The 19,891-nt window shown below is 46.0% G+C and overlaps 2 protein-coding genes across 2 annotated transcripts; one reads left to right on the top strand and one right to left on the bottom strand.

Annotated features, from left to right (window-relative positions):
• Positions 1-13,362: 13,362 nt before the first annotated feature.
• LOC123760957 (trigger factor-like) lies at positions 13,363-17,217 on the bottom strand. Its single transcript, XM_045746781.2, has 2 exons — positions 17,131-17,217; positions 13,363-13,644 (listed from the first exon to the last, which is right to left on the bottom strand). Exons 1-2 carry the CDS (start codon positions 17,215-17,217, stop codon positions 13,363-13,365), a joined length of 369 nt encoding a protein of 122 aa, XP_045602737.2.
• A 1,574-nt stretch (positions 17,218-18,791) lies between these two features.
• Positions 18,792-19,574, top strand: LOC138368166 (decreased expression in renal and prostate cancer protein-like). The gene has a single exon (XM_069330527.1). The coding sequence runs from the start codon at positions 18,792-18,794 to the stop codon at positions 19,572-19,574; it is 783 nt and encodes a 260-aa protein (XP_069186628.1).
• Positions 19,575-19,891: the final 317 nt, after the last annotated feature.

Here is a 19,891-nt window from a genome sequence, read left to right as displayed (position 1 = left end):
GCTGTCTGGAGCCTTGTGTTGCATTTTCCCATGTAAATTACAACAATTATGTCAATATAATTTACTTTCCAAATGCATGTCCAATTCTCCCCACATCTCTACGATTCGTTTACAATTTCTCTGCACTAAATTGTTTTCTCCAAGGACACGAGCTCTTGAATTACATATAAAAAAAACAAAACAAACAAAAAAACAATGAAAGCCTGGGGGTCCCAAGAAAAAAAACATGGCGGACTCCTCGACAACAAATTGTTTTGGTCTAAGTTGCTCTGGCGCTCCAAATAACGGAGTCGTAATGGCGTTGGTTCCGGTTCGTGCCTCGGCCTGGTCTGGCGGAATTACTAGGGCCTTTCCTCCTTAAAACAGGGGAGGCAGGAGACCATGGAGGGCGTGAGGGGCGGAGGCCACGAAGGACGGGCGGAGACCATAGGATGAAAGACAGGGATGGCGGAGGTTAGAGGCCAGGGAGAGACGGAGGACGGAGGGCAGGGAAGGGAGAGGCAGACGTTGAAGGCTAGTGAGGGCGGGCGGAGGCCAGGAGGAGGCGGATAGGGAGGCCGGAGTTGGGCGGAGGTCTTAGGTCAGGGAGGTACAGAGGGCGTCAGAGACGGGGCCCGTGAGGAAAAGGCAGCTGTCGAAGAAGAGGGAGATAAGGAGAGAGAGAGAAGGATGCGAGACACAAACAGCAGAGAGAACATAGAAGGAAAACGTAAGGGAACGATAGGAGAAGAGGTTTGAAGAGATAAGAAAAACGAGACGTAAATATTAAACCATAGGTAAGAATACGGAATAAGGTAGGGAAGAAAACTGAGGAAAGAGGGAGGAGGGAGGAAAATTGAGGAAAGAGGGACAAGGGAGAATTCAGGAAAGAGGAAGGAGGGAGTGAAATAGTTTGTAATAAGTTCAGACAATTCATAATCGCTTCAAAACAATTTCGGCCGAGTTTTAATAAATGGACAAAAAAGATTGCCAGATGCCTTGTAATGTTGCCAACGTTGGGATCTGAATCAAGGAAACTATAAAATTTGCCTAACAACGGTTGAACAACTTTGCAATCGCCAAATTTACCTGCGAGAGAGATCCAGGAGTCATCATTATGTGTGAGTCTTAATCGAAATAAATCAATGTTTGCAGGCGATGAGTCACAATAACGTGGCTGATGTTGACAAGACCACACACTAGAAGGTGAAGGGACGACGACGTTTCGGTCAGTCCTGGACCATTCTCAAGTCGATTGTGTCCATTCACTATCGACTTGAGAATGGTCCAGGACGGACCGAAACGTCGGCGTCCCTTCACCTTCTAGTGTGTGGTCTGGTCAACAAATCAATGTATTTTCGTAATTAGGTAAAGAGAGATCTTCACTTCATATTTTGAATCATTATTAATAGGATATCTAATTTAATTTCCAGCTTCAGTTTGCTCAGATGAGGCCTCATTTTTTGATTTTGAAGTTCAGTTTTGTTCACCGTGCTATAGAATGGCCATAGATTCCTTTGAACGTGTATAAACAACGACGCCAAAAATGTGTTACGGGATCACCATAGCCCGTGCTGCTTGGAGCTTTTTGTTCCAAGTAGCAAATCTTAAACAATAGCCAAAAATGTGTAAAAATGTGAAAAAAAAATTCTAAAAATGTGTAGTCGGTACAGTGACGACTTCGCTTCATGCAGGTCCGTGTTCGATCCCCGATGGTCCAGGAGGTTGGATAATGTTTCTTCACATCCCATCTTCTTTGTTCTCATATCCCTTCCAAGTGATACATAGTTATTAAATTGCTTATCGGAATTATTACATCGTATTAATAGACGGTGTAGGATGTTGTTGTTGTTTTTAAGATTCGCTACCTAGAACAAAAAGTTGTAAGTAGCACGGTCTATGGTGAGCCCGTGCTACTAGGCGTACGTTGGAACACAGTGGATTGGGGCAAGTACATTTGAGTGTAGTACAAAATGGAACTAAAGATAGCAACCCAAAATGGGAACTAAAGATAGCAACCCAAAATGGGAACTAAAGATAGCAACCCAAAATGGGAACTAAAGATAGCAACCCAAAATGGGAACTAAAGATAGCAACCCAAAATGGGAACTAAAGATAGCAACCCAAAATGGGAACTAAAAATAGCAACCCAAAATTGAGATCAAAACATCTGATATAAGTTGAAATTAAGAAAATAACTTTGTAATTGGGAGAATTTGCGAGAGAGCGAAGGATGGAGATAGAGAACGAACGTATGAGAAGAAAGATGGAGTAAATGAGGTAATGGGAGAGAGAGAAAGTGACGAAAAGGAGATAGGGAGGAATTGATGAAAAATGTGATTGAAGTAGGGAAGGATTGAGGGAAGACTATCAGGAAGGAATATTAGGGAGAGTGAGTGAGTTGGTGTGATGGAGGGGAGATGGAGAAAGGTGCAGGTGACCACAGATGAAGGATGCTGTGATGGGGGGAGGGGGTATTCAACATCACTCTCCAGTTTTCACTGTGTCTTGTCTATTGCAGAACATCAGAACCATTAAGGACCGGTCTGGACCATTAAGATACCCAGACCTACCTTGAGGTGCTTCCGGGGCTTAGCGTCCCCGCGGCCCGGTCGTCGACCAGGCCTCCTGGTTGCTGAACTGGTCAACCAGGCTGTTAGACGCGGCTGCTCGCAGCCTGACGTATGAGTCCCAGCCTGGTTGATCAGGTATCCTTTGGAAGTGCTTATCCAGTTCTCTCTTGAACACTGTGAGGGGTCGGCCAGTTATGCCCCTTATGTGTAGTGGAAGCGTGTTGAACAGTCTCGGGCCTCTGATGTTGATAGTTCTCTCTTGAACACTGTGAGGGGTCGGCCAGTTATGCCCCTTATGTGTAGTGGAAGCGTGTTGAACAGTCTCGGACCTCTGATGTTGATAGTTCTCTCTTGAACACTGTGAGGGGTCGGCCAGTTATGTCCCTTATGTGTAGTGGAAGCGTGTTGAACAGTCTCGGGCCTCTGATGTTGATAGAGTTCTCTCTCAGAGTACCTGTTGCCCATGAGTACCTGAGTACCTATGTTGCAATCTCTGTTCACCTTCCCTCATGTTGCAGTAAAGGCACTTACTATTTATATTGCAATCCTGGTTCGCCTTTCTTTGCAGCCACGGGTCAACCCATCTTTCAAGTTGCAATCCCGGCCCTGCCATCCAGTCTTGTTGCATTCATAGCCCCTCTAAGCTTCATATTGTAAGACCGAGAGCGTTCATACCTTCTGCTGCAGCATTTATACACACGACCTTTACACTGCATCACTGATCCAACCACGTTGGGTCTTGAAATAAACACTGTTGCAAACCTACTACATCTTCCCTTCGCGTTGCAACCATTCCCCCCTCTCACGCTGTTGCAACCCTTCCCTCCCACCCCCATTTCTTCTCAACCTTCATGTTGCAACATTTTAGTTAGTAAAATGACATAGTTCAATTTTTTTTAACAAGATGACTGAACCTTTCAACAAAAATGTGGCTTGTGCTATGAAAAATATATAAGGACGGTCCTGCGTTCATAATGAAAAAATGATCCGGGAGAGAGACGGACGAGTCGACGGACGAGCAGACGTACGAGCAGTCAGGGTTCGAGCCTCGGTAACACCGCTTGCTAACGTCACCCAATCAACGCTCGCTCAAAAACTCGTCTCCCTACTAATTAAAGTTTGCGAGGGAGGATGCAGCATCCGGTGTGTTGAGAGCCACATTGGTCGGGGTTGAGAGCCACAGTGGTCTGGATGAGAGCCACAGTGGTCGGGGTTGAGAGCCACAGTGGTCGGGGTTGAGAGCCCCACTGGTCGGGGGTTGAGAGCCACAGTGGTCGGGGTTGAGAGCCACAGTGGTCGGGGTTGAGAGCCCCACTGGTCGGGGGGTTGAGAGCCACAGTGGTCGGGTTTGAGAGCCCCACTGGTCGGGGGTTGAGAGCCACACAGTGGTCGGGGTTGAGAGCCACACAGTGGTCGGGGTTGAGAGCCACACAGTGGTCGGGGTTGAGAGCCACACAGTGGTCGGGGTTGAGAGCCACACAGTGGTCGGGGTTGAGAGCCACACAGTGGTCGGGGTTGAGAGCCACACACTGGTCGGGGGTGAGAGCCACACAGTGGTCGGGGGTGAGAGCCACACAGTGGTCGGGGGTGAGAGCCGCACTGGTCGGGTTGAGAGCCCCACTGGTCGAATGTTGCAAGTCAAGCTCTCTCTCCGGTGATTATCTGGATGTGTTACAATGATAGGATCATTGATGCAACCGTCTTACAGGAACCTAGTCGTTGTTTCATTACCAGGCACCATAAAAAAAAAATGTCGTCTTGCCTATATATTGAGAGCATTGGCGACTCTGCGCCCCAGTGCTCTCAATATATAGACAGGACGACAGTACATGTTTTAAAGCCCTTGGCAGTAAAGAAGGTTCCATTAATGATCACGCCATTTCTTTGCCGGGCATCCTGGAAGCTGGTGTTTTACAAGAGGTCCTCAGAACGCTATGTTCAACCTACGTCAGACCAACTTTTGATTATGTAGAGTCCACACCTGAAAAAATATTAATGAAACTTGAGAAAATAGAGAGAAACGACTAGACTTGATCAATTGCTGAGTGAATTCTCCCCAACCCGTTCTCGCACTTTCGTATAGTCAATATTGCCTTATTAAATACGTGCATATGTGACACTAATTTATTGTGAATATTTTACTTTACCTTGAAAAGCTTCATAGAAAACACCGACCTCACCTAACCTTCTTAGTATGTTAAGATAAGCATCTTATTGCTTCGTAATTACAATTATTACTTAACCAATTATAGGTATAGATTAAGTAATAATTGTAATTACGAAGCAATTGGATGCTTATCTTAACATACTAAGAAGGTTAGGTAAGGTCGGTGTTTTCTATGAAGCTTTTCAAGGTAAACTAAAATATTCACAATAAATTAGTACGTCACACATGCACTTATTTAATAAGTCAATATTGGCTGTAAGAAAGTGCGTGAACGGGTTGTTCTCCCATAGTGAGCGACCGAACGAGTTGAAACTGACCATAATGGATGAAAGGCGATTGTCGGGGAGATATGAGAACGTACAAGATATAAAGAGAGATAATAAAAATAAATAAGTACTAGCAGGAACAGAGGACACGGGTGGGAGCTGGCGACGCTGTTGACGTAGAAGTGAGGACCAGACGCCACGGGTGGTTATCTTATCTTGAGGTTATCTTGAGATGATTTCGGGGCTTTTAGTGTCCCCGCGGCTCGGTCCTCGACCAGGCCTCCACCCCCTAGGAAGCAGCCCGTGCCCGCTGACTAACACCCAGGTACCTATTTTACTGCTAGGTAACAGGGGGCATAGGGTGAATAAAACTCTGCCCATTGTTTCTCGCCGGCGCCTGGGATCGAACCCAGGACCACAGGATCACAAGTCCAGCGTGCTGTCCGCTCGGCCGACCGGCTCCCCATAAAGCCAGGGCTAGGGAGCTATTTATTCACGACTTAATGTTTCCGATGATTGCGTCCATTAAAAGACATTAATGGGTTCAAGTTAAATACAAGGCTAAGGTGTTGCCAGTGCACAACCCGTTCTCGCACTTTCTTACTGTCAATATTGACTTATTTAATAAGTGCATATGTGATATACTAATTTATTGTGAATATTTTAGTTTACCTTGAAAAGCTTCATAGAAAACACCGACCTTACCTAACCTTCTTAGTATGTTAAGATGTAATTAAGAAGCAATAAGATGCTTATCTTAACATACTAAGAAGGTTAGGTAAGGTCGGTGTTTTCTCTGACGCTATTCAAGGTAAACTAAAATTCACAATAAATTAGTATGTCACATATGCACTTATTAAATAAGTCAATATTGACAGTAAGAAAGTGCGAGAACGGGTTGCCAGTACAATAGTGTCCCCTCCGCCACTCTTCCCGGTGCAAAACATGTTGATTTCGGTCCTTCTCTTTGCGACTCTGCTGACGTTGTCAATATTTTGTTCACTTCTCAAGCCAGTTAACTTCTTTATTGAGTTATGCCAATTTTGCACACTCGTGTTTTAGTGGGGGGGGGGGTGGGGGTGAAGGGACAATGTGAAGGGGGAAGGGGAGTGCTTGAAGGGGCATCATGAGGGAGGGGAGTTGAAGGGATAGCTTTAGGAGGGGGTTGTTGTAGGGTCTGCTTGTGGTATGAGGTATAGTGGCTACATTGTCGTTCATGAGGATGTGAGGTTTTGTGGAAACTTGTTAATGGTTCAGCCCTTGTCGTGGTCCAGCCCTTGTCGTGGTCCAGCCCTTGTCGTGGTCCAGCTCTTGTCGTGGTCCAGCCCTTGTCATTGGTCTGCCCTTGTTGTGGTTCAGCCCTTGTCATTGGTCTGCCCTTGTCGTGGTCCAGCCCTTGTCGTGGTCCAGCCCTTGTCATTGGTCTGCCCTTGTCGTGGTCCAGCCCTTGTCGTGGTCCAGCCCTTGTCATTGGTCTGCCCTTGTCGTGGTCCAGCTCTTGTCTAGCAACAGGGACTTGTACTCCAGCAAGTACAAGCTAGACCAACAAGAGTCCCTGTTGGTCTAGCAACTGGAGGACTTGTACTCCGATGAGTTCAAGACACTCTAGGCAACAGGAACATGCACTTTGATGAGCTCCAGACACTCTAGGCAACAGGAACATGCACTTTGATGAGCTCCAGACACTCTAGGCAACAGGAACATGCACTTTGATGAGCTCAAGACACTCAATGCAAGCCCAACCGTCTAGGCTGAACGGTCTCGCTTCATGCAGGTTAGGGTTCAATCCCCGACTGTCCAACTGATTGGTCACCATTCCTTTCCCCCCCCCGTCCCATCCCAAACCCTTATCCCGATCCCTTCCCAGGGCTATATAGTCCAAATGGCTTGGCGTATAATATAATTATACGCATATAATTCCCTTCTGCTCCCTCAAGGCGCTGGGCAGGAAACGCAATCTTGACACTAAAGCCCAAACTGAACAGCTCGTTCCGACGATTTAATACGTCTGAATGGCGACACTGGCTTCCCCTTAGTGGTATGGCGACACTGGCTTCCCCTTAGTGGTATGGCGGCACTGGCTTCCCCTTAGTGGTATGGCGACACTGGCTTCCCCTTAGTGGTATGGCGACACTGGCTTCCCCTTAGTGGTATGGCGACACTGGCTTCCCCTTAGTGGTATGGCGACACTGGCTTCCCCTTAGTGGTATGGCGACACTGGCTTCCCCTTAGTGGTATGGCGACACTGGCTTCCCCTTAGTGGTATGGCGACACTGGCTTCCCCTTAGTGGTATGGCGACACTGGCTTCCCCTTAGTGGTATGGCGACACTGGCTTCCCCTTAGTGGTATGGCGACACTGGCTTCCCCTTAGTGGTATGGCGACACTGGCTTCCCCTTAGTGGTATGGCGACACTGGCTTCCCCTTAGTGGTATGGCGACACTGGCTTCCCCTTAGTGGTATGGCGACACTGGCTTCCCCTTAGTGGTATGGCGACACTGGCTTCCCCTTAGTGGTATGGCGACACTGGCTTCCCCTTAGTGGTATGGCGACACTGGCTTCCCCTTAGTGGTATGGCGACACTGGCTTCCCCTTAGTGGTATGGCGACACTGGCTTCCCCTTAGTGGTATGGCGACACTGGCTTCCCCTTAGTGGTATGGCGACACTGGCTTCCCCTTAGTGGTATGGCGACACTGGCTTCCCCTTAGTGGTATGGCGACATTGACTTTGCTTTTGGGAAATACCATGTACAAATTGCCAATTAGTTTTTTTGGAACTACCACCAGACATGGCTTTGAGGAACGCTAAATAGACGTTAGTGGTGATCGTCAGTGAAAAGTCGTTATCGTCGTTAGAGATAGTCGTTAGAAGTCGTCGTTAGAGATAGAGACTTGTTAATATCCATCGTGCAATGAGCTCTATATTTCCCGTCGTTCCGGTAAAAAATTAACCATGACTGACGCTCTCTGATTGGATGCGACTCTTTTTTTTTTTTTTTTTTGGTGGGGGGGGGGGGGGAGGGGGGTGGAATCTGTTTCAGTCTAGTTAGTTTTGTTCTGATGGGCTTCAGCACCTGTACTGAAGAGTTGACGGGGAATACGAACGCGTAATGAAAAGGGAGAAGAGAATAGGTTGATAAACCAGAGAAGAGAGAAGATAAATCGTAAACAGAAGAACACTGATAACCTGATAACGTTATGGCATAATGTACAAGAGAATTTAAATGGAGAGAAATGAACATAATAAAGAAAGGTGGAATCAAGTGAATAATAGATAAAGTTAGAGAGGGGGAACACGTGAGTTAATAGAGATTTAACGAAGATGGAGTTTAGGGCAGTAGAGGAGAATAGTTCAAAGCAGATAAATACCACTTGGAACCGTTGATAACGGAGAGAGTGCATGTTGCGACCGCCAGGTGGCTAGTTGCACGTGTGAACTCATGTTCTGGTCAGAGGATAGCAGACAGACTAAGAATGTTTCCTTCTCAAACATTATGGTCTGTAGCTGTGACGAGATATAGAGCTTGTTATCTTCTGGAGGGTTATGATGGCCTATCTTCTGGAGGGTTATGATGGCCTATCTTCTGGAGGGTTATGAAGGCCTATCTTCTGGAGGGTTATGATGGCCTATCTTCTGGAGGGTTATGATGGCCTATCTTCTGGAGGGTTATGATGGCCTATCTTCTGGAGGGTTATGATGGCCTATCTTCTGGAGGGTTATGATGGCCTATCTTCTGGAGGGTTATGAAGGCCTATCTTCTGGAGGGTTATGAAGACCTATCTTCTGGAGGGTTATGAAGGCCTGTCATCTTCTGGAGGGTCATTAAGACCTGTCAACTTCTGGAGGGTCATTAAGACCTGTCAACTTCTGGAGGGTTATTAAGACCTGTCAACTTCTGGAGGGTCATTAAGACCTGTCAACTTCTGGAGGGTCATTAAGACCTGTCAACTTCTGGAGGGTCATTAAGACCTGTCAACTTCTGGAGGGTTATTCAGACCTGTCAACTTCTGGAGGGTTATTCAGACCTGTCAACTTCTGGAGGGTTATGAAGACCTGTCAACTTCTGGAGGGTTATGAAGACCTGTCAACTTCTGGAGGGTTATTCAGACCTGTCAACTTCTGGAGGGTTATTAAGACCTGTCAACTTCTGGAGGGTTATTAAGACCTGTCAACTTCTGGAGGGTTATTAAGACCTGTCAACTTCTGGAGGGTTATGAAGACCTGTCAACTTCTGGAGGGTTATGAAGACCTGTCAACTTCGGGAGGGTCATTAAGACCTGTCAACTTCTGGAGGGTTATTCAGACCTGTCAACTTCGGGAGGGTTATTCAGACCTGTCAACTTCGGGAGGGTCATTAAGACCTGTCAACTTCTGGAGGGTCATTAAGACCTGTCAACTTCTGGAGGGTTATTCAGACCTGTCAACTTCCTTGAGGGTCATTAAGACCTGTCAACTTCTGCATTGTAACCATTAATAATGACTCTCACCATCACCACCATGTCATGAAGCCGTCTCACTATCACCACTATCTCTGTCTTCCATCATCTGTTTTTAAGAAATCTTCCTTCCCCGCAAGATTCCCCTCCTCCCTACATCCTCTGCCTTTCGCTTCACCTTAACGCCAATTTCTCTCTCCCCTCCTTCCTTCCCTACCTTTTCACCCCTTTCGTTCTTGCCTCTCCCCCTGTTGCACCTGATCCCAGGGTGGCTGAGTCCTGAGTATGCTCTGAGGGAGCATACTTTCTCTTTTTGAGGGAGCATACTCAATAATCCTCCCTCTCTCTCTCTCTCTCTCTCTCTCTCTCTCTCTCTCTCTCTCTCTCTCTCTCTCTCTCTCTCTCTCTCTCTCTCTCTCTTCCCGAACACCCTGTTATTCCCTCTCTTCCCTCACCATCACCCCTGTTCTTCCCTTCTTTGTCTCTAACGAGGTGATTTTGTCAACAAACGAGGAAATATTGCGTCTAAAGCATGGTTGATCCTGCGTCTTAGAGAACCTCCTTTTGAGACTTTTTTTGACATCATTTTGAGTCATTTTGAGTCATTTTGAGTCATTTTGAGGCGTAATGAGTAGCCCCTCTCTCGATGGTGAGGTAGACATGTTAATTGTGAGGTAGACTTCACTCCTCCCCCTCCTTCCCCTTTTAATATTCAGAGACTTAATTTGTAACCAATTATTATTAAACAATAAATTATTAAAAGTTCAAATAACTTTCATGCCTTACATGTTTACATAAATTTACATAAATTGGTATAGGAAGAGACGCAGAATGGCTGCCAAACAAGAGTGGTCGCACGTTTGTAGTGGTCGTAGTAATGAGCTTAACTTTCCTTGGCTCTGTGAGTCTCTGTGAGTCTCTGTGAGGCTCTGTGAGTCTCTGTGAGTCTCTGTGAGTCTCTGTGAGTCTCTGTGAGTCTCTGTGAGGCTCTGTGAGGCTCTGTTCACTGCTTCAGTGTTGAGGACATTTTGTGAGGGCAGACTCTGCTGCCTCTGAGGTGTCTCTAAGGGTGTGAAAATGTTTGCAGGTAAAATAGCTCTCATTTCATATTTTTCCTCTGGGTGTGTGTGTGTGTGTGTGTGTGTGTGTGTGTGTGTGTGTGTGTGTGTGTGTGTGTGTGTGTGTGTGTAATTGGGTGTAGGTTTGCTATTTGTGCCTGCAGGATTCAGCAATTAGCTCTTGTCACCTGCCTTCATAAGCGTAGTTTGGCTAATGTACTGAATCTCTACCTATTTTCACTCTCATCTATAATACATATTTTTCTCTTTTACACACACACACACACACACACACACACACACACACACACACACACACACACACACACACACACACACACAAAGGCGAGACACTGGATACCGAATGGGAGATGAAGTCCTTCACGAACCGGACAGAAAGATCTAGAAGTTGATATCACGCCAAACCTGTCTCCTGAACCTACATTAAAAGAATAACATCAGTGGCGTATGCGAGGCTGGCTAACATCAGAACTGTCTGCAGAAACTGGTGTAAAAAATCATTCAGACCCTTGTATACCACATATGTAAGGCCAATCCTGGAGTATGCGGCCCCAGCATGGAGCCCGTACCTTGTCAAGCACAAGACGAAGCTGGAAAAAGTTCAGAGGTAGGCCACTAGGCTAGTCCCAGACCTAAGAGGCATGAGTTATGAAGAAGGGCTGCGTGAACTGTACCTCACGTCGCTGGAAGACAGAAGAGCTCGGAGAGGCATGATCATCACATAAAATATTCTCGGGAATTAATAGGGTAGATAAGGATGGATTATTTAACACTGGTGGTACACGCACAAGGGGACACAGGTGAGAGCTGAGTACCCAAATGAGCCACAGAGACATTAGAAAGCACTTTTTCAGTGTCAGAGTAGTTAGTAAATGGAATGCACTAGAAAGAGATTTGGTGGAGGCTGACTCCATACACAGTTTCAAATGTACATATGATAGAGCCAAGTAGGCTCAGGAACCTGTACACCTGTTGACTGACGGTTGAGAGGCGGAGCCAAAGAGCCAAAGCTCAACCCCCAGAAGCAAGCTAGGCGAGTGTACACACACGATGACCTAGACAACCTTCAGAGGTGGTCTGACAAATGCAAGGTTATCAGGATAGGAGTTAGAGCAAGAAGACCTCAAATACACTACAGGGCAAAGGGAAGACAACTTCAAACTTCTGAAAACGAGAGAGACTCAGGATTGGACATAACTGGAGATCTCTCACCAGAGGCACTCATCAGCATAATAACGAGGCAACCCGTTTTCGCACTTTCGTATAGTCAATATTGACTTATTAAATACGTGCGTATGAGACATACTAAACATACTAGTTTACCTTGAAAAGCTTCATAGAAAACACCGACCTTACCTAACCTTCTTAGTATGTTAAGCATCTTATTGCTTCGTAATTACAATTATTACTTAACCTATTATAGATATAGGTTAAATAATAATTGTAATAATTGCTTATCTTAGGTAAGGTCGGTGTTTTCTATGAAGCTTTTCAATGTAAACTAGTATGTTTAGTATGTCACATATGCACGTATTTATTAAGTCAATATTGACTGTAAGAAAGTGCGAGGACGGGTTGAACGAGGGCAGCATATGCTATATACTGGCAAACGTCCGGTTATCCTTCAGCAATTTGGACAAAGATATCTTCCGAGCGCTGAATACATCCATTGTGAGACATTACTGAGGGCAGCCCCAGCATGGAATCCTCTAAGTAAAGAAGCAAAAAACTAAATTTGAAAGTAAAAAAATACTTGAAAGTAAAAAAATACTATAAAAAAAGAAAGAAAATAAAAAAATTTGAAAGTAACAAGGCTCGTTCCTGAACTAAGGAGACTGAACAGTGAAGAAAGTTTGAATGAACTGGGCCTACACTCTAGGACAGGAGGAACAGAGCAGACATGATAACGAAGTACATAATACTAAAGGCAGTTGGCTGTTTTTGGCCAGTCCTCTGCTGAGTCCAGGACTTTTTCTAAGTAGATTTTCCAGTCACCGAAACCTTCGTCTACGGTTTCGTTGATGTGGATTCAGTGATGAGGAGGCAGAGGATTGTCGGGTATTACAAAGATTGTAGTTAGGTCTATCTGGATGGAGGAGAGAGAGACAGAGAGAGAGAGACACACAGAGAGAGAGAGAGAGAGACACACACACAGAGAGAGAGAGAGAGACACACACAGAGAGAGAGAGAGAGAGAGAGAGAGAGAGAGAGAGAGAGAGAGAGAGAGAGAGAGAGAGAGAGAGAGAGAGAGAAAGTTGCAAGGAAAGCCTGTATTGGACGGCTGCCGGTTTTGACGGAAATCCATTACGATATGAGATACATCTCGGCATTCGTTTTTCCTTCTCCTCCTCATCTTCTCTTCCTACTCTCTTTATCTTAACCTTAATCTCCTTATCTCCAACTTTCATTTTGGTATTTCCATCACTTTCGTCTTCATTCTGGTCTTAATTTCCTCTTGAAATAATATTTCTTCACTGCCCAACCGTACTTCTCTACTCCCTCCCTCCCTCTCCCTCCATACCTCTACTCTCCCTCTCCCTCTCCCTCCTTCCCTCCGAAGACAGCAACAAGATGCGGATCGTTTAAGAAAGCTTGTTCAAGTTCTCCATCAGGTGAGAGGTCTTGGCTGTCATCGTGCGGGTTGTTAGTGGCTGTTGTTGACTATCGGAGGGTTCCGAGCGGGATTGGCCAACATGCTGGTAGCAGTTCAGGATAATATATTAGAGCGTCTGGGCCTATAGCTTGGAGAAGTTATAGGCCCTCGGGGCTTGTACGCTCCTGTTGTGGGTGTGTGAGGGTGGGTGGGTGTGTGTGTGTGGTGCGTTTGAAAACACGACCAGGTGCATGGAAGGGAGGTGGTTCTTAGGTGCTTTGCTTGGCAGGGTTGCGCTTGACAGAGTGGCGCTTGGCAGGGTGGCGCTTGGCAGGGTGGCGCTTGGCAGGGTGGCGCTTGGCAGGGTGGCGCTTGGCAGGGTGGCGCTTGGCAGGGTGGCGCTTGGCAGGGTTGCGCTTGGCAGGGTGGCGCTTGGCAGGGTGGCGCTTGGCAGGGTGGCGCTTGGCAGGGTGGCGCTTGGCAGGGTGGCGCTTGGCAGGGTGGCGCTTGGCAGGGTGGCGCTTGGCAGGGTGGCGCTTGGCAGGGTGGCGCTTGCCAGGGAGATTTTTTTGGGTAACACTTAAGTTTTCGATTTACTTCGATGATATATTCGTTTGACAGATTGGTTGCCTGATGACTTATTGCCATTTTATAGGATGACTGATTGACTGTGATTGGTTATTCGATTACCTGGCTAAAGTGGTTAAATGACCGGAATAGTAAATGAAACGTGATTGGGCAATGCCGCAGACTCTGTCTACCTTGTCGACTGGTTCACCTCACCGCCACACCTCACTAAGTATAATCTACGTTACTTTGTCACCTCACTTTTATGTCTCCAAAATCCACTTTTCTTCATCTTAATTTCTAACTCCTCACTTCACCTGGATTCACCTCAACTCGGCCTATTTCTCATTTCATGTCACCTCTCGTTACATCTCGCCTTATTTCAAGCCACTATATATATTCCAATTAGCTATTTCATAACTAAATTATTTTCCAAGCATGTGAATGTGGGAGTGGGTTTCAGCTCACTGATTGATTGATAGAGATTGAGCCACCCAAGAGGTGGCACGGGCATGAATAGCCCGTAATCCAGTTCATTGTTTGAGTGATATATATGAGGGAGTAATGTTAATATTAACATTTTATCCTTCCCTCACCCCCCTTCACTCACTTCTCCTTCTCTAACTCACACCCCCCCCCTTTTCTCACCCCCCCCTTTTCTCGCCCCCCCCCCTTTTCTCACCCCCCCCCCCTTTTCTCACCCCCCCCTTTTCTCACCCCCCCCTTTTCTCACCCCCCCCTTTTCTCACCCCCCCCTTTTCTCACCCCCCCCTTTTCTCACCCCCCCCCTTTTCTCACCCCCCCTTTCTCACCCCCCCTTTTCTCACCCCCCCTTTTCTCACCCCCCCCCTTTTTCTCACCCCCCTTTTTCTCACCCCCCCTTTTCTCACCCCCCCTTTTCTCACCCCCCCTTTTCTCACCCCCCCTTTTCTCACCCCCCCCTTTTCTCACCCCCCCTTTTCTCACCCCCCCTTTTTCTCACCCCCCCTTTTTCTCACCCCCCCCCCTTTTCTCACCCCCCCCTTTTCTCACCCCCCCCCCTTTTCTCACCCCCCCCCTTTTCTCACCCCCCCTTTTCTCACCCCCCCTTTTCTCACCCCCCCCTTTTCTCACCCCCCACCCCCCCTTTTATCAACCCCCCCTCTTTTCTCACCACCTCCTCTCACCCCCTCTCCCCTATTCATCACAAGGTGATAGCTTAAAAAGCATTTACATGAGATTACATTTACATTGTTATTATAAGGTTTATTTAACCCTGGCCATATTGTTGACAGTGCAAAGGGGGGGGGGGAGGGGGAAGGCAATGTGCATTTTGTCGTCTTCAGCCTTTAAGCAGTTTGAACTAATTTTTATAAATAAGATTTTATCTGTTGTTTTAGATACGTGGAGAAAAATCCAGGAATTGTCGATTTTTAATCTGGCTTTGGATAAGCTTGTTATTGATTAGTCACGTCTATCACTAAATCAGCAGTTTATCATTGCTAAGTAACCAGTTGATGACCTTAGACTATAAGTTATCAATTTGTAAAACTTAGGTAAAAATTACATAAACATGTAAATGAAGCTTAATCATTTTCCTGACAGTATCAGGATTTATTGCAATTAAATACAGGGATGAAAATATATATATATATCTATATATATATATATATATATATATATATATATATATATATATATATATATATATATATATATATTTTAATTTGTCTTTTTTTCAGGTCAGTTATCAAATGACACGGCGCGTGAACATTAATGCTATCTTCCCCAATATGTTAAAAGCAACTGGCGTGGAAAAAAAAATATATAATCTCGCTTTTCAATTACACCGGCCCTGATTTAGCACCTCATTTTAACACACCCCAAAAAAAAAAGGTTTTAAAAACACACTTCTGGCCAACCCTGCTCATTTTTGTGGGAATAAATATGACGCGGGTGTTTAATATTACCTAACACGTGTGAGTAATGCGTTTTGTGCAACGTTGACACTTCAACGTTTTTGCTAATGTATGTTACGTTGTCACTTCAACGTTTTCTGTTTTGTGTAATAAAATGTTTTGGGGAGGATAGGTTTTGGAGGACTTTTGGATTAGGTTAGGTGGGCTATTTAGATTTGCTCAGGTTTGGAAGGTTGGTTAGGTTGGGTGCACTGGTTAGGTTATGTGGGTTGGTTAGATTTGCTCAGGTTATGTGGGTTAGTTAGATTTGGTTAGACTGGGTGCACTGGTTAGGTTATGTGGGTTAGATTTGGTTAGGTTATGTGGGTTGGTTTGATTTGGTTAGGTTATGTGGGTTGGTTTGAATTTGGTTAGTTTGGGTGTTCTGGTTAGGTTATGTGGGTTGGTTGAATTTGGTTAGGTTATGTGGGTTGGTTAGATTTGGTTAGGCTCGGTTCGGTGGGTTAGGTTAGGTATGCCAAGTGATATATATTCTACCCTGAGGAATAATTCAGCTTTCTCAAAATACGTGGAATACAAAGTCTCTTGCGAGTGACTTGAAGTTACTTGTGAGTAGCTCATGAGAGATCTGTGGTTACTTGTGAGTAACTTGAGGGTTGAGTACACTTAGCGTTATGTTCATTTATGTTCTGCTTTACACTAACGTCTTTTAGAGTGCGTCATACTTAGTTTTATTTAACCTTGCGTCATATTTTTACGCAAATGTACCTCTGTCTTATCTACGCACATTGTCTCTCTTGCGTCGTATTTATACGCATGTTGCCTTTGCGCCATATTTATGCGTAATATGTACCCTGCGTCACATTAGTGCGTATTATACCTTGTGTATTAATCTGTATTATACCTTGTGTATTAATCTGTATTATACCTTGTGTATTAATCTGTATTATACCTTGCGTTAATTTATTCGTATTCTACCTTGCGTCATATGCGTATTCTACCTTGCGTCATATGCGTATTCTACCTTGCGTCATATGCGTATTATACCTTGCGGTAATTTATGGGTATTCTTCCTTGCGTCATATGCGTATTCTACTTTGCTTCATATGTGTATTATGCCTTGCGTCATATGCGTATTCTTCCTTGCGTCATATGCGTATTATACCTTGAATCATATGCATATTATACCTTGCGTCATATGCGTATTATACCTTGCGTAATGTGCGTATTATACCTTGCTGTAATTTATGCGTATTATACCATGCGTCATATGCGTATTGAAAATATAATAATTTATATGTGTTGTAAATCGAGTCAAATACATAATTAAATGCACCTGCGTCATATTTATACGCAACCCACCAGGCTTCCTTCCGTTAGCGACACATGGGTTTCTTTGTCGATAGATCTTTGAGCGATACATCTATCATTCAAGTGATAGATGTGAATGATAGATGAATACCGTGAAGATGAATGATATACAATCCATAAACAGGGCGGGCGCGCTTGCTGGCACACGCCTTTAGTAAATTTATTATTCAGAGGTGGAAGAGAGGTTTAGAATCGACTGACAAAGCGTGTGGGAGTTGAACCGGTTCCTGGAGCTTCCATATTTTGCTTCCGTGGGTTTAACTGGCCGTCTTCTGAAGCTCCGTCCATTTTCCAAGCATCGTACTGGAGTTCGTCTTGGTCGTTCGGAAGATCTGTCCGTCATTTTCGAACGCCGAACTCCTCTTTACTTCCCAGAAACAATTAAAAACGGAGTTTTGGCACTTTTAGTCCTCAATACTGCAGTGTTCTCCAAGTAGCTTGGGCTCCATGGAGAACCTGGGCTTCTTGGAGAACCTGGGCTTCTTGGAGAACCTGGGCTTCTTGGAGAACCTGGGCTTCTTGGAGAACCTGGGCTTCTTGGAGAACCTGGGCTTCTTGGAGAACCTGGGCTTCTTGGAGAACCTGGGCTTCTTGGAGAACCTGGGCTTCTTGGAGAACCTGGGCTTCTTGGAGAACCTGGGCTTCTTGGAGAACCTGGGCTTCTTGGAGAACCTGGGCTTCTTGGAGAACCTGGGCTTTTTGGAGAACCTGGGCTCCTAGGAGAACCTGGGCTCCTTGGAGAACCTGGGCTCCTTGGAGAACCTGGGCTCCTCCTGGCCTCCAAGAAGGCGCCCCCACTCGAAGGTTCGTCACACTTGGGGGGGCTTCATGGATGTTGTGGAACCGAGGCTCCGGAACGACCCCATCCGAGCCTGTAAACCATCCCGGAGCTTATTACCGATTCAGCCTCAAAACCCCGGGTGTAAGACATAATGCCGGAGGTAACCCCAGGCATACATTAGCTGACTCCGGCCCCCCAGGCACCACCCCACCTGCCTCACTTCCCTTGCACCCCCCCCACACACACACACACACACACACACACACACACACACACACACACACACACACACACACACACACACACACACAGACACACACCCACACACCACACACACACCACACACACCACACACACACCACACACACCACACACACCACACACACCACACACACACCACACACACCACACACACACACACACACACACACACACACACACACACACACACACACACACGGACGAAGTGTGTGAAAGGCTACAATGTGTAGATAGCACTAGGGAAGAACAAAAGCTTTACGATATCTAATATACAATAATCTGTAGTTCTGTATTCACGTTACAAAAAAGTAGATTAATGTTTTCATTTGGAACCTCGTGGTGGATGTTCGAATCACCTGAACGTAGTTGTAAAGCCTTGCGTTAAGGGTTGTTTTGCTGCGTATTATAGTGATCATTTGTAGCAAGGTCTTTGACAGAGCAATATAGAAGTTTGTTGATGTTGTCACCTTGGCAAAGTGTTCTTATAATACCTTATTATTAGTAAAATGTTTTATGCTATTTCTCGGTGAAAGTTCTGGAAAGTTACGAGTTAAGTTTTGTTAGTTTGTAAGTCTTTGTGTTTAGTTCATGTCCTTGTCACGTATAGTTCATGTCCTTGTCGAGTATAATTTATGTCCTTGTCGAGTATACTTTATGTCCTTGTCAATTATAGTTTTGGTCCCTCAATCTTTTGCTTTTATCAAAATGGCATTAATGTTTCCTCTAAAGAATAGTCTGATTAATGCAAAGTCCAGTGTTGACTACGGTGTATTCAATAATATGGACCCGGCAATGTGGACCCGACACTATAGACCCGGCAATGTGGACCCAACAATATGGACCCGACACTATAGACCCGGCAATGTGGACCCGACAATGTGGACCCGACAATGTGGACCCGACAATGTGGACCCGACAATGTGGACCCGACAATGTGGACCCGACAATGTGGACCCGACACTATAGACCCAGCAATGTGGACCCGACAATGTGGACCCAACAATATGGACCCGACACTATAGACCCGGCAATGTGGAACCGGCAATGTGGACCCGGCAATGTGGACCCGGCAATGTGGACCCGGCAATGTGGACCCGGCAATGTGGACCCGGCAATGTGGACCCGGCAATGTGGACCCGGCAATGTGGACCCGGCAATGTGGACCCGGCAATGTGGACCCGACAATGTGGACCCGACAATGTGGACCCGACAATGTGGACCCGACAATGTGGACCCGACAATGTGGACCCGACAATGTGGACCCGACAATGTGGACCCGACAATGTGGACCCGACAATGTGGACCCGACAATGTGGACCCGACAATGTGGACCCGACAATGTGGACCCGACAATGTGGACCCGACAATGTGGACCCAACAATGTGGACCCGACACTATAGACCCGGCAATGTGGACCCAACAATGTGGACCCAACAATGTGGACCCGACAATGTGGACCCGACAATGTGGACCCAACAATGTGGACCCGACAATGTGGACCCGACAATGTGGACCCGACAATGTGGACCCGACAATGTGGACCCAACAATGTGGACCCGACAATGTGGACCCGACAATGTGGACCCGACAATATGGTCAATAGCTGGAGAATATATGGTTGTTTGTCAACATATCGCCACAATATCCTGCCCTTGAGAACCACAACACAGTTCATACGCTCTTCTATATCCACCACTTTCTATATTTCTACATGTTAGCGCTTTCTATGCATCGGCCCCGATAGGTTAGGAAGGTTGCTTGGGTACGTATGTTAGGTAGGTTGCTTCGGTACGTATGTTAGGTAGGTTGCTTGGGTACGTATGTTGGGTAGGTTGCTTGGGTACGTATTAGGTTGCTTGGGTACGTATTAGGTTGCTTGGGTACGTATTAGGTTGCTTGGGTACGTGTGTTGGTGTGCTT

Source organism: Procambarus clarkii, chromosome 3 (assembly GCF_040958095.1).
Source record: "Procambarus clarkii isolate CNS0578487 chromosome 3, FALCON_Pclarkii_2.0, whole genome shotgun sequence".
In the NCBI taxonomy this organism is placed as follows: domain Eukaryota; kingdom Metazoa; phylum Arthropoda; class Malacostraca; order Decapoda; family Cambaridae; genus Procambarus; species Procambarus clarkii.
This window is presented reverse-complemented; position numbering and strand designations above follow the sequence as displayed.